Source organism: Trachemys scripta, chromosome 9, assembly GCF_013100865.1.
Source record: "Trachemys scripta elegans isolate TJP31775 chromosome 9, CAS_Tse_1.0, whole genome shotgun sequence".
NCBI classification, from domain to species: domain Eukaryota; kingdom Metazoa; phylum Chordata; order Testudines; family Emydidae; genus Trachemys; species Trachemys scripta.
In genome coordinates this window covers 54,379,524-54,394,474 of record NC_048306.1, presented here as the reverse complement: position 1 = coordinate 54,394,474, position 14,951 = coordinate 54,379,524, and the positions used below count along the sequence as shown (strand labels likewise).

Sequence of the window (14,951 nt, the reverse complement as noted above, 5' to 3'; positions counted from 1 at the left end):
TTACTCACCTTGCAGTAACTAAGGTTCTTCGAGATTTGTGTCCCTGTGGGAGCTCCACTCCCTGCCCTCCTCCCTTCTACTTTGGAGTACTAGTATGATTTATCCACAGTAGAGAAGGAACTGAGGGGGGCGCGTGCTTAGGCAGATTCTAATGAGACGGCAAGACAGCAGCTGAGCGCATGCGTCCCAACCAGGCACTGCTACCGAAGATCTCTGATCAACAGCGCCGGGACGCACTGTTACCTAGAGTGGAGCACCCATAGGGACACACATCTCGAAGAACCTCAGTTACTGCAAGGTGAATAACTTTCTTTTTCTTCCTTTGGACTAATTATTCCAAATTAAGAAATTGTTTGGGACCTGAAAAAGCAGGAAAGCTTGTTTTTCTTTTCCAGATTATGAACAAACAGGAAAATGAAGGTGAAGACGACTGAGTTAGCTGCAGAAGCCAATATTTTAAGTTTCTCATGTTGACCTGGCTGACATAGTCAATTTAATTTTTGTTTTTTTTTTAAACTATTTCATGTAACTATTTTAGTTAAAAACAATTTTAACAAAAATAAACCTGATTTTAAAAAACTTTAATGTTTAATTAAATTCAAAAATTCATATGCTTGTTTTGTTAAAATATTATGTTTGCTCTTGAAGAAAAAAATCCAGAATACATAATGTTGTTGTATTAGTTAAATAAAACAATTTATATGTCTGTCTGGTGGTGATTTCCTCTTAATACAGCATGGCAAGAAAATCCTCCAAATATTAATGATTAACCTGTTGAATTGGAGATAGTTCACCTTCCAATGATTTCATAAATATCTGCTTCAATTAACTTTGGTAAATGAAATAACTAAACAATCATTCATTTTCTGATATAGCTGTAAAACTAATCTGAAAAGTTTTTTTCAAAATAAATCACTTTAAAAATGTATAGTGTGTACCTTCTAAAAATGAAACCTACATCTCTCTGAGTTGTGAAGAATATGTATTAAGGTTATAACAACCAACAAGACTGCACTTCTATGTAGAAATCCATGAGTCTTCCTGACTCTGCTGCATGGTGGATTCCACTCTTCTTCAGGTGCTGCTCCCTATGTGTATTTCATTGTGGCTATGTATCTAAAGGGTATGTCTACACTACCCGCCGCGATCGATCCAGCAGGGATCGATTTTATCATGTGTAGGCTAGACGCGATAAACTGACCCCTGAACGATAATCGACCCCTGAGAGCTCTCCCATAAATCTACTTCTGTACTCCAGCTCAGCGAGAGGCACAGGTGGAGTCGACGGGAGAGCGGCAGCAGTCGACTCACCGCGGTGAAGACACCACAGTAAGTCAATCTAAGTATGTTGACTTCAGCTACGTTATTTATGTAGCTGAAGTTGCGTAACTTAGATCGATTTCCCTGTCTCCCACTGTAGACCAGGCCTTAGACTGGAAAATCTTTCAACTTGTATCCATTGGCCTGGACCCTGGATCTTCTTGTGCTCAGCACCAAGGTCATAAGGGGAATGTGTGGATTGATCCTCTTCAATTGCTTCTTACAGCCTCATGGCCTGAATCAGAATCCTCTGTGTCCAGAGCTATTCTTGCATTGTCTTAGTCTTTGTGACGATAACAGTGTATAGTCTGTTAGCATTTGATAGTATTCTTATAGTTAATGTAGCTTAGTTTTTCCCACCCTGGGACACACTCCTTCTCCCTTTTGGCTTAGAGCTGTGCCCAGAAACCCGGGGCTTAAAAACTGCATTTCCTATCCTTGTTCCTCCATGGTCAATGAGGACCACCAGCACTACCTTGGGTAGGCGCTTATTTCTGCCAAGTGCAGTGTCTGTCATTCCTTCCCACCTAGGACACCAGAGAGAAGGGAGTGCTGACTGAGGAAGTTCCTCATAAAGAAAGCCTTGAGGCTCCAGTCAGATCCAGGCTGGAGAGACCCTCCTGCACATCGGCCACAGTCCTCAAGCAGCATGCTTCTGAGCACGAGCTGTGGAGCAGAGGCTAGATCAGATAAATCTAAAGACCTGTTGCCTCGGGCTTTTCATGAGAGTAAGGGGCATTCTCTCAGACACAAAAATAGATTTCTCCCTCTGTCTGCTTTCAGGCGAAGAGGTCTCTGACTCCTTCCAAGTTGGAAGGAGTCTTCATGTGCAAGTCCCCAGGACTTAGATCTGCCTAAGCCTCTTAACCTCAAAGGGAAAGCATCCAGGAAGATGGTCCAACAGAACCAGGCCTGGTATTGATACTGGTGCTGACTGTGACCTCTAGCAAGCCAAAGAACTGACATTCTCCAGTATTGACCAAGTGCTCCTGAATGGACTCTTTTGCCAATGGTACTGGTTTGGTCCTGTAAGGATCCGCCAACCCCGAAGTCTGTCGCAGCACCAGATCCAGCAGAACTGGTAACCTGGACCCTCATACTCCAGTACAGAGAGAGACGTTTACTACCCTGGAACACCTCTACTTTTGGGCCTGGTTCTTCTGAGGGATATCTTAATCCCATAAAATTATACAACCCTAAAAAGGAGGTATTCCCATAATCCATCCATGAGCTGGAGCTTCCTTCTACCACTACTGACTGTACCAGTGGTGGAGACTGATCTGGCTTTCAGTATCTGATGTCCAGGATGAATCATCACTTCCCAGACAGGTTAGCTCGAACAGGGCTTTGAGAGTTATCTGGACCTATCCTCTGCACAAGCAAGATTACCCTCAAAGGGATTGCTGGTACCAATGCTTTGGGGCCCCCAAACCGGTCTTCAACTCCTCAAACTGGCCCTTTTGGAGTCCATGGGATCATTATGCATGACACCCTGGATCTGTGTGCTCTGCTAGACAGTCACATCATCCCTCTTCTCTTAGGCAACAGCATTCTGCTCTGCAAGGGTACTTGGAAGAAGACGACGTCAAGCTGGTAATGACAGGCTTATCTTCTCCTTAACCCAATGAGGCCGTTGCCCCATTTTCACCATCCCTAACTGAGGACTATAGGCAATGTCAAGAATAGTTGCAGAGGATGGTGGCAGAACTTCAGATCCCATTAGAAGTTCAAGATATGCAGCACGAGCTCTTGGATATCCTGAAGCCAATGGGTCCCAGTTGGATAGCTATCCCAGTGAAGAGGCCATTACAGAACCACTATGGTGGTATGGCAAATGCTGGCAATGTGTACTGCTACCCCTGGAAGGGCTGAGAAAAAGTTCTTTGTGCCTGCAAAAAGGGCAGAATTCTTGTTTACCCATCCTGCCCCCAACTCCCCAGTAGTACAAGCAGCCACGGAAAGATCCAGGCAACACCCTAAAACCACCTCTGCGGACATGGGAGCGAGACAGCTGGACCTTTTGGGGAGGAAGGTATTTATGTCCACCAGCCTCTAGCTCAGAATCTCTAACTACCAGGCTCTGTTAGCGAAATATGACTTTATGAACTACTTGAAGTTTCTGGAGTTCAAAGGCAAACTCCCCCAAGTGGACAAGGCCCAATTTTAAACCCTTGTTAAGGAAGGTAGACTCATGATAGCAAGCTTCAGTGAATGCAGCCAATACCACATCAAGGTGACCACTGTAGTGATGTAGTGAGAGTAGTGGCTTCAATCTTTGGGGTTCTCCAGAGAGGTTCAGAATACCATTAAGAACTTGCCCTTCAATTAAACCAATTTCTTCAATGAGAAAACAGGCGAGTCTTTGCACTCGCTAAAAGACTTCAGGGGAACCCTCCACTCCCTGGATCTTTATACCCTTGCCCCAAAGAGGAAGCATCATAAACAGGTGTATAAGTGAAGACCTCTTCCACAGCCTCTCTACCACCAACGACCATACAAACCACCATACAAGCATCAGAGTGCAGAAGCCAAGTAATACAGCTCCATCTACCTTAACAGCCACCCAACCTCATCTACTCGCTAAAGGTTACTTTTAATAGGATGCTTGAGAGGTGTGACCAGTGTTCCCTCTAATTTTTTCCATCCAAGTGTGGAATGAATTTTGTTATGTGCACCACCAGTAGAAACAAAAAAACTAGAAATTTATATATATATATAATTTTTTTTTGTAAAGTTACCATAGGGATAATTACTCCAGCCAGGTCAGGCTAGGCATTTTAGAACTCAGTACTCAAAGAATTAAATTTAAGCGTAAGAGAGAAAAATTATTAAATGCATAGCCCAGTCAAAAAACTAACACACACTTTGAAAGAAGTATCAAGTAACAACAATAATAATACAAATATGTGTTGGGAGGTGAGGGTGAAAGACTGTGTGTGTGAGAGAGAGAGAGAGACACAGACACGCACGCGCTGCCCCTTTAAGTACGCTGCCTTTTTAAGTAGATTAGCACTCAACAGTCTGAAGCCTGCTTGTTCAGACACAGCGACAGCTGCCAACAAGCTCCCTCCGTCCTGAGCCCTGTCAAATCTCCCCCCCCCCCCCCGCTCTGTGGAGAATGAGGTACAGGGTGGGGAGAGGGGGACACCCTGACAGTGCACCACCCTCCACCCCCCAGCTTCTCCTGCTCTGCACAGCAAGCAGGAGATGGCCAGGAGCAGCATGGCAGTGGGGGGAGGGACACCTGAAGTGCACGGCACTTGATAGCCTGCTGGGTGGCCGCGCGGCTTAGAGGGAACTTAAATTGTGACCTTACAACGATGCCATCCCCACTTGTTTCCAAAGTCCGCTATCCTACTTTGTCCACAATTGGGGAGCTATAACAGACAGGTGGGTACTAGATGTCATCCACTTTGGCAACACCGTTGAGTTTTGTTTCCCAGATCCTCCAAAAACCCTTTCCTGGCTTATGCTCAGGGGGCCACTGTCACAAGGAGATCCTCCGATCCAGGAGGTGGGACTCTCTTCTCGAACAACGAGCTATAGAGTGAATGCCACCTCAGCATACAAGGGAGAGGTTTGACTCCCAATATTAAATCATGGTTGCCAAGAAAAAAGGGAAGAGTCCCATTCTCGATCTACGTCAGCAAAATATTTTTATTTACAAATTCATGGTTAGGCTGGGATCAGTAATTCCCTCCTTGGAGAAAGAAACCTGGTTCTTAGCTCTCAACATGAAAGATGCTTGCTTTTTCTTGTGGACGTTCATCCATCCCACAGAGGGATCCTTAAGTTCTGGTAGGGCGGGAACAATTGCCAGTTCAGAGTACTCCAGTTGGGTCTGGCAACAGCACCCTGGAAGGTTGTTTTAGTAGTGGCAGCACAGCTGAGAGAAAGCAGCTACAACACCATCTTCCTATACTTGGAGAACTGGCTTCTAACAAGCAGCTCTTTGAGTGATGGTCCCTATGAGTATTCTACACGTGTGCTCTCAGTTTGGAGCAGAAGGAGAACTGTTCATGTACGGACCAATGGACACTGCTTACTAAAAATTTCCAAATTCAGGGACATGGTGCATATGCATATCTGTGTGTGGTATACAGATAAGGACCACACACCTTGAAGAACCTCCAGTTACAAGTAAGTAACCTCTGTATCCTATCTGGAAGTTCAGTCAGCAATCATGTCCTTGCGCCATCTCCTGACATCCTTGGGAATCTGCATAAACATGGAAAAGTCTGCTCTAACTCCCATGTAATGCATACACTTTATAGGGGAAACCCTGGACTCAGCCACAGTAAGGACCCACCTCCCTGCAGACAGATTGTATGTTATGAGGAGTCTTTGATTTAAAAAAAAAAACAACCCACAAACAATGAACAATAGTCCACATCCACCTTTCTTTGTGAGGCCACATGGCCTCCTGTGCTTGTGATACCATTCACCAGGCTACAAATCTGTTGTCTTTCAAGCCCGGCTCAGGTCTGTGTATACATTGGACAGATGCAGCATGACCACTGTAGTGACAATCTCCATCAGTGTCAGGGCTTCACTCATTTGGTAGATGAACCCGAAACACGTGAGTTGAAGTCTTTCCTACCTCTCACACCCAGCATGTTGGTAATCATGGACGCATCCCTCATAGATTGTGGAGCCCACATGGGCAATCATATGACACAAGGTAGGCCAGGATACATAGCAGTCTCTTGGAACTTAAGGGCAGTCAGCCAGGTATAGTGCATCCCAACTACTCTTACCTATCCTGACATTCCCAGATAATGTCAGACAATATGACTGTCTTCTGTATAAACATACAAGGAGGGCAAGATACCTGTGCATGGAGGCGGTCAACTTATGGAACTGGTGTACCCGGAATCACATCACAGTTTTGGAGTCCTATCTACCTGGTGCTAGACAGCCTTAGCGGGCACTTCTCCACTGAACATGAATGGGAGTTGCACAGTTCAACCTCAGTAGCATCTCTTTGATGTGCCTATCGTGGACATTTGTAAGGTGGCAGTCTGGAGTTCCAGGCACACTTTCACAAGCATTATGCTTTGGTCCAAGCCTTTTCTGCTGACGCAGGCTTTGGAATTGCAGTGTTACAGACATCTCTACTTCCATCCTCGCACCCACTTCCTAGTTGGCTGCTGCTTGCCAGTCACCCACCTGTGGAATACACATAAGGATCAGCACTTAAAGAAGTAGTAGATGTTACTTACCTGTAACTGGAGGTCCCTGTTTCTATTCCACTACTTGCCTGCCTTCCCCTCTGCTTTGGACCATGACTGTGTTTGTGGTAGAGAAGACATTGAAGAGGTGGTCAGTCCGCATCTTCTCTTATCGCTTGGTGCTGAGCAGGAGGAGAAAGATATAGAATGAGGGTGTGGCCCAACAGATACTACTTGCAAGATATTCCGGTCTCTGGCACGGGGAGCTCATGCGTACCACATGTGAAGTACAGATAGGGACCACACATCTCCAGTTACAGGCCAGTAACCGCCATTGTTTACCTCTTGAATACAGTCCTGATGGCAAATGCTCTTGAGAGAGAATTCTGTAAATGTAAAAGTACTTATTATGAAGGCATCACTAGTGACTACATAGCTGTGTGGAAATGTGCAAGTACAGTGAGACTTTAGATTTTTCATACATAAAAAGATTTTTATCCAATTTACAACATTTACACAGTTAATTTTCTTAGAGATTGCAAGTGAATCTTCAGTAGTTTAGGGTAGTGATTTTCAACATGTGGTCAGCGGATCTCTGGGGGTCCACAGACTGAGATTTCCAAAGGGGTCTGCACCTCCATTCAAAAATTTTTAGGAGTTGGCAAATGAAACAAGGTTGAAAACTAGTGGTTTAGGAGAGAACCATTTTTAAGAAGGACACTTTGAAATGTAGACATGCAGTCTAAAGTGTCCTTTGTATCTGTTTAGCTAACTGGCTTGTTTGTAACAGCCTAAGGATCAGATCAGGCCTGCACAACTTGTAAAGTGGCAAGGGCCATATTACTCCAAAGAAAACAGCTGAGGGCTGAACCACACCCCCCAGCACTGCCGAAACACCCCCTCCCAACCCTCCTGAAACACAACACACACGCACCCTAGCGCCGCCCGCCCGCCCGGTTCATCATCCCACCATGAAATAAGGGGAGGGGAAAAGGGGGACAGTTTGACGGGATTTTCTGGGGCTATGAACTAAGCTGGGGAGGGGAAAGGGGGGCAGTGTGAAGGGATTGGATGTGACTGTCCAACACACAAACATAGGGGCTGCAGGGAGCCCCGAGGGGGGACAGTGTGATAGGGGCCGAGGGAGGGGGAAGGTCCCTGGACCAGGGAAGGGGGCAGCAGTTGGGGCAGGGCAGGTGCAAAACACACCCACCAACCCTACCTCCCCTGGGGATTTCCTGGCTGCCCACAGACAGTTCAGCCCCCACCCCCCAATATCACTACGGAGGCTGCCCTGGGAGCAACCAGCACAGTAGCCCCCTGCCCCCAACCGAAGGGGAGGTTTGGGGGTGGGGGTGTTTGGCCCATTTCTCCCCCCCCCAGAGCTGCGGGTCGAGACCAGGCCGGGTGCCCCTCTCATTGCTTGGCACTTACCAGCTCTGCTCCCTGTGCCCGACTGCTCCGATCCTCCTCCACATCCCTGCCCCCTAACAGCCCCCGCTCCAGAGCTCCCGACCCATCCAACCCTCCTCCTGCTCCCTGACTGCCCCCCAGGACTCTACTTCCCACCAGGCGCTGGCTCCACGTGGAGCCAACCAAACAAGCTGCCGAGCACACAACCCCTCCCCGGCAGAGTGCTGCGACGTGACACTGAGGCGGGGGAGCGGAGGAGGGACTCTGCCTGCTGGAGGCCAATGGGAGCAGCTAAATCAGGCCCAGGCGCCCAATCAGCCGCGCTGTACTCTGCGTGAGGGGAAGGGAGGGGAAGGAGGAAAAATCCCGGATGGTTGCATCGTCCCTGGGCGAACCCGGCAGCCCCATCCCGCCGCTTGCCCATGGGCTGCATGTTGTGCAGGCCTGGATTAGATCCATGTAGCTATAGATAACTCCTCAGGCAGAGCATGGTTTAATACTAACAGTGGTTCAGATTTTCAAAGCAGTGCAGGGATTTAGCCATTAATTTAGTGGAAGGCATGGATGGCTAAATTCCCTGCACTGCTTTGAAAATCTCAACTTAATTTGAGTATTATTCATGGTTTCTGTCTAAACTGTTGGGTAATGGCTATTTTGTACAACACATGCAACTTACATCCTAGACAGTGAAATGCTGAAGCATAGCACTTGACTTCCTGTCCTGACTGCTCACTCTGCCTCCGCTGCCCATCTTCATACCCACAGTTCAGTTTATGCTCCCCTGGGGAGTCTGTCTGATGAACTTAGGGCTCCTTTCTGGCAAAACACAGCTGATTTGTCAGCCAAAGTAAGTCCCTCACTAGTGGAACTACAAACACCACTTCCCAAGGAAAGGAGTTTTCTTCCCTCTGTCCTGATAATGGGTGAGGAAGTGGATAGGTTCTTGGGGAGACTTGCAGAAAATGTTTGCTGGGAAGGTGGAGCCTGTTGCTGTCCTAGGGAAAACAATTCGGGTGGCTGAACCTGCTGTGCTCTCCAGAGAGAGCCTGGCTCTAACATAGCTCACTAGGTCCTTGGGTTTGAGGTTCCCTCAGGTGAACCTTAGTAGATGGTTAGGAAGCTTGTGGTGGTATGGGCTGTTGGGGAGGGTTAGGCAGCAGACCTGGGGAGCCAGGGAGGCAGGAATCAGAGGCTGGGGGAGCTGGGCTGATAGCAGTGCTCCCTGGTACTATTGCTTATCTTGTCTCTGTGGCTCCCCGAGCTCATTGCATGCTAGAGCTTGCCAGCTAGTCTCTCTTTTTTTTTTAATGTGCACTCTAGATTCCTGGGAAGCAACTAAGCACCACTAGAGGGAAGCTTTGATCTAACAGATCTAGGAAAGTTTACTTGACAAAGCCTGCTCTCTTGTAGATTATCGCAGGATCAGCAGATGGACAAATGCTTCCCTAGCACAAGTACATTTAGGGAACCTTTGCACAGGCCTTTCTTTCTGTGCCTTCTTTTGTTGTAAAACTTGGTGAGCTTGTCCCTTCTTGGGGAGGTACCTTCTTAAACAATATAGGTTATAAAACCAGGCATTGTGTTTGTCTTGTCATGGACTATTTCATATTCTCTGACACTCTCTTTAGCTTTGTGTTCCTTTTAGGCTCTAAGCTCTTTGGGGGCAGGGACTGACTCGACTTGTTTGCATATTGCTGACCAACTTGTTGGCACTTAAATTATGTGATGTATAACAATTATAAACAATATTGAAACGTCTCTTTTTTTTCCACTGTTGCAGAAATTGTTCAAAGTCATTGCTCCTCCACTTAATGCTGGGAAGTCTCTCACAGGTACAGAATACTTGCCTTTAAGATTTTACAGCTTTGATACTGTTTTGATATATCTAGTATATTTGATCATAAGTTTAACTGGTCTATGAGCACTTCTAATTTAGGGAGGTGGGGAGGAGATGGTGTTACTGTTTAAGACTCCAGACTTTGCACAGCCTATAAATAAGTTTTAAGTACTTTCTTCTTTAAACTGTCTTCAGATAGTTTTCAAGCTACTATCATTTCTCACACAAACATGCTGCAAATATGTAAAGTTATGGAGAATGGAAAAATTCCATAAGACTGTACTGACACCACTTTTGTCATGAATAACAATGAATGCTCAAGTAAATGAGATTTTCCTTTCAGTAAATAAAGATTAGATCCTTATTCTGTTGGCTAGTTATTTGGATAAAAAGTGACAAAAAACTTTTTCTGTGTTCTTAGATGAGAAGGTGGTTATGGGAAACAAGCTCCTTGTGTACATAAGGTAAGATGCTTCCAGAATGTTTATAGATAGCACTTAGAGTGCATTTACATGTTGAAATTGCTGTATAGACATTACTGCTCCCAATAACCCTGTGATGCATGGTAGGTGGAATTCTGTGTCATGAAGGAGGTCAGAATATATTATGATAAAATCTGTGAAAAGTAGTAATATCTACATTTTACATAGCATTTAACAGAAGCAGAGAAATGAAGTGACCCATGACCACACACCAAGTAGCACAGGTGGGATTAGAACTTGGTTGCTCCTGACTTGGGCTTCGGCATACTGTCTGTGACTTCATAATGGTGATAATGCCCCCTTCCATGCCAACTGCAGAGCGTTCCCCTACTCCAGGGCTTCATAGCCCAGAAATCCATTTTTAATCTTTCATGTTGGCAACCTTTGTGGATTCTGTAGGTGGTTTTGCTTGTTGTAATAAATTGTTTCCTCTATTGACCATCCTATGATGATACAAAGTTGGGAGGCATCATCAATACAGAGGAGGATTGGAATATTGAACATGAGGATGTGTGTGACCTTGAAGATTGAAGTAACTTAAATGAGATGAAATTCAGTTCAATAGTACAAGTGTAAAGTCATGCACTTAGGGTCAAATAATAATAGTCTAGTGTCTTGTGAGCTGTAATAGTTCAGTCTAATTTCAGTTATTGGTACAGGTGCTGGATGATGGTGGTGGGTGGTCTGTGATATACAGGAGATCAAATTATATGATCTGGTGGTCCCTTCTGGTCTAAACTCTATGCCCCTATGACCAATGCTGTTCTGAGATTATTGGCCAATAGTGGTGTCCCAGGGTGCACTCACCACTAGTGACACTGCCTCCTGGCTGTCCTGGGGATTAGCTCTGCCAGGTGTTGCACACAACCACCATCACGACCACCCTGGCAAAGTCTTTCCCTTGTCCTCTCGTCCTGCAGACCCCTCTCGTTCCAGGATCCACAGCCACCTCTTTCATGACTCAGCCCTCAGCTGGGTCACCATGTGTGTTCTCCCCTTCCTGGGTATCAAAGTCCCTCTTGACAAATGGGCTCAGGGAGTCTTCCTGTTCACTGCCCTGCCAGTGCCACTCCATCAGCAGCGAGTAAGAGGATCTGGGCCTGCCCTCTACTTCAGGTCCTGGCTCAGGGCCCTCTTATTGGCAGCCAAGGTTTGACCTGCCCCACACTTCGCTGCTTTTCCCTTGAGCCTTGCCTACCTATCTGGCTCTCTCCCTTCTCTGCGCTTGCCAAGCCACACTCCCTTCTCTCCGAGAGTAACTGTAGGCTACTTGACAATAGGATATGTGTAGGGAGCTTTCTCCCAGGGAGTGACTTCAGACTCCTTCCCTGCCACCTCTTCTGGCTTCCTGGCTTATATAGGCCTCTCCAGCTGAGTGTGCTTCTAATCAGTTCCCTTTTTCCTGGCTTCTGCAGGTGCAGCCTATGGCGTTAATTGGCCCACCTGGCCATTTTAAACTTCTGGGCCTTGTGTGGGATGAACTCCCCATCACAAGTGGTTAATATCTAGTCTCCACTTCTTGAATCTGAGCACGCCACATCCAAGATTCTAATGAATCTGAAAAGGGGAGACTCGGTATTGCTCCAAATGCTGCCCAAAATATACTCACATGATTTTTCATATGTTTCCCCTCTCAAAGTCCCAGTGCCACCTCCTGTTTCCGGTGTGACAGTCCAGCGCTAATTGGTTATGTTTATGCAGAAAACTTGGATTCTTCTTTGAGTGATTGCTCATGTGCATTCCACAGTAGGTGTGCATGCTCGCCACGTGCACCGGTACTGGAAGTTTTTACCTTAGCAGTACCCATAGGGGAGTGCGCCTAGCGACCCCTGGAATGGTACCACCATGGCACGGTGGCAGAGCTTCGCCCCCTCTGGACAGGTTCAAAACCTTGAGGGATCTCATCAGAATGATCATGAGGTTTCCCGTGACAACTGCCAGGCCTGCCTCCAGCTCCTAGGTCACATGGCAGCATGCATATATGTGGCACGCCATGCCAGACTCAGAGTGTGGCCTCTTCAGCTCTGGCTGGCCTCGATGTTCTCCCAGTCCAGAGACAGTTTGGACAAAGTCCTTACCGTGCCCAAGACTGTACTAGCCTCCCTCCTTTGGTGCACCACCCCGGAGAACGTGCTCCGAGGGGTCCCGTTCAGGAGCTGCTCCCCAACCATAGAACTGTTGTCCAATGTGTCGGACTTGGGTTGGGGAGCCCATGTGGGAGACCTCCAGACCCAAGGCTTGTGGTCTGCGCAGGAACTAGGCCTGCACATAAACGTCAAGGAGCTTTGAGCAGTCTGTCTGGCCTGTGTGGCTTTTTGCGTGTGCCTTGCAGGCAGGGTCAGAATTCTCACGGACAACACGGCCTCGATGTTCTACATCAACAGGCAAGGCGGCACCCACTCCACAGCCCTCTGCCAGGAAGCCCTCTGGCTGTGGGATTTCTGCATTGCCCACAATATCTACTTGGAAGCCCACCACTTACCGGGCATCCAGAACTCTTGATCCGGGACTTCTACTCCCAGCAAGAGTGGTCGCTGCACCAGGGGGTGATTCTCATGGTCTTCCAAACGTGGGGTACTCCCCAAGTAAACCTCTTCGCAACCAGGCAGAACCACGGGTGCCTCTGGTTTTGCTTCAGAAGGGGCCTGGGCAAGGGCATGATTTCCGATGCCTTCCTTCTGTCCTGGTCGGGCCAGCTGCTATATGCCTTTCCCCCAATTCTGTTGATCAGCAAGGTCCTGGAAAAAATCAAGACGGACAAGGCTTGCGTCCTCATGATTGCACTGGCATGGCCCAGACAACACTGGTATGGGACTCTGACGCCTTGTCTATTGCCCCTCCGTGGCTGTTGCTGACCCGTCCTGCCCTTCTCTCTCATGACCAAGGTTGCCTCCTCCACCCCAACGTTGCAGCCCTCCACCTCACGGCATGATTGCTCAATGGTTAGACCAAGAGGAAAGGACCTGCTCAGAGGGCATCCAGCGAGTCCTCCTGGAAACAGGAGGCCCTCCACGCGTCAGGCTTACCTGGCAAAGTGGTCAAGGTTTTCTTGATGGGCCGCCGATAGCAGCGTCTCATCAGTGGCTGCTCCACTCAGCTAATACTGGATTACCTCCTTCATCTCGGAGCCCAGGGTCTAGCACCCTTGTCTGTCAAAATGCATCTGGCAGCCATATCGGCCTTCCACCCGCCTGTGCAAGGCCACACAGTATTTTCACACGCCATGACTGGTCGATTGCTTAAGGGCTTGGAGCACCTCTTTCCTTGTGTTAGGCTCCCTGTTCCACAGTGGGACCTGAACTTGGTTCTGGCCAGGCTGACAGGGCCTCCGTTTGAGCCGCTTGTCACATGCTCTTGGTCCAACCTTTCATGGAAAGTAACCTTTCTTGTGGCAATCATGTCTGCTTGGAGTGGCTCAGAGCTCCAGGCCCTAACCTCTGAACCCCCGTATACAGTGTTTCATAAAGATAAGGTCCAGCTCTGCCCACACCCTTCGTTCCTCCCCAAGGTGGTCTCAGCCTATCATATGAGCCAGGACATTTCCTTTCTGGTACTCTGTCCCAAGCCTCATGTGTCTAGTGAGGAGCACTGTCTTCACATGCTAGATGTGAGACGGGCCCTGGCTTTTTACCTGGAACAGACAAAACTGTTCAGGAAGTCTACACAGCTATTTATTGCCACGGCTGAACGAATGAAGGGTTGGCCGATCTCCACTCGGTGGCTCTCCAGCTGGATCACTTCATGTATCCGTACTTGTTACGACCTGACCGGAGTTCCCTTGCCACCAATTATGAGAGCACACTCAACAAGGGCGCAAGCCTTGTCAGACACCTTTCTAGCTCATGTCCCTATTCAGGACTTTTGTAGAGCTGCAACATGGTCATTGGCGCTGTGGAATCATCTCCCAAATCAGGGAGGACGCTGGGTTTGGCAGGACAGTGGTCAGTCCCGAGTGCCTGTGAACTCCTACCCACCTCCAATACTTATAGCTTGGGAATCACCTACTGTGAAATACACATGAGCAATCACTCGAAGAAGAAAAGACAGGTTACCTTTTCCGTAACTGGTGTTCTTCGAGATGTGTTGCTCATGTCCATTACACATCCTGCCCTCCTTCACCTCTGTTGGAGTTTTCCAGCAAGAAGGAACCGGGGGTGGGGGTGAGTGTGCAGCGCCCCTTATACTGTGCCATGGTGGCACCACTTCAGGGGTTGCTAGCGGCGCTCCCCTACGGGTACTGCTAAGGGAAAAACTTCTGGCACCGGTGCACATGGCGAGCACACACACCTACCGTGGAATGGACATGAGCAACACATCTCAAAGAACACCAATTACGGAAAACTGTCTTTTCCCTTCTGATAACACCACTCTACAGCCAAAATGCTTCTGAAATAAATGTAGTCAAACTTTACTAATTCTGGGTCACTGAGAATGAAAATGATGCTTAAAATTGTTGATTGGCTCTAGTTTTCAAGATATGCTGTTGGGTCAGTATATACGACCCTTGACTTGGGAATGGCGGAGGATAAGTGAGTTATAAAGGGAAGGGATCTCAATTTAAACCAGAAATGACTAAAATACATCTTTGACTGGATCTATGAATAAATCTATGACTGGGTTTGGACTGTACTTGCTTTTTAGGCAAAACAATGAATGATGCAATCTGAAGCTGGTATTGCGTCATACATGATATGAATTGCATCATGTTATTCCTAGAAGTCATGGATG

The 14,951-nt window shown here is 47.5% G+C and overlaps 1 protein-coding gene across 1 annotated transcript in view; it reads left to right on the top strand.

Moving 5' to 3' along the window:
• The window catches only part of VPS8 (VPS8 subunit of CORVET complex), a 264,970-nt gene that overhangs the window by 101,545 nt on the left and 148,474 nt on the right, over positions 1–14,951 (top strand). Inside the window, exons 24-26 of the mRNA XM_034781874.1 lie at positions 9,685–9,736; positions 10,163–10,205; positions 11,160–11,307. Of these exons, the coding sequence (XP_034637765.1) occupies positions 9,685–9,736; positions 10,163–10,205; positions 11,160–11,307 (243 nt within the window). The remainder of the gene's footprint in view (positions 1–9,684; positions 9,737–10,162; positions 10,206–11,159; positions 11,308–14,951) is intronic.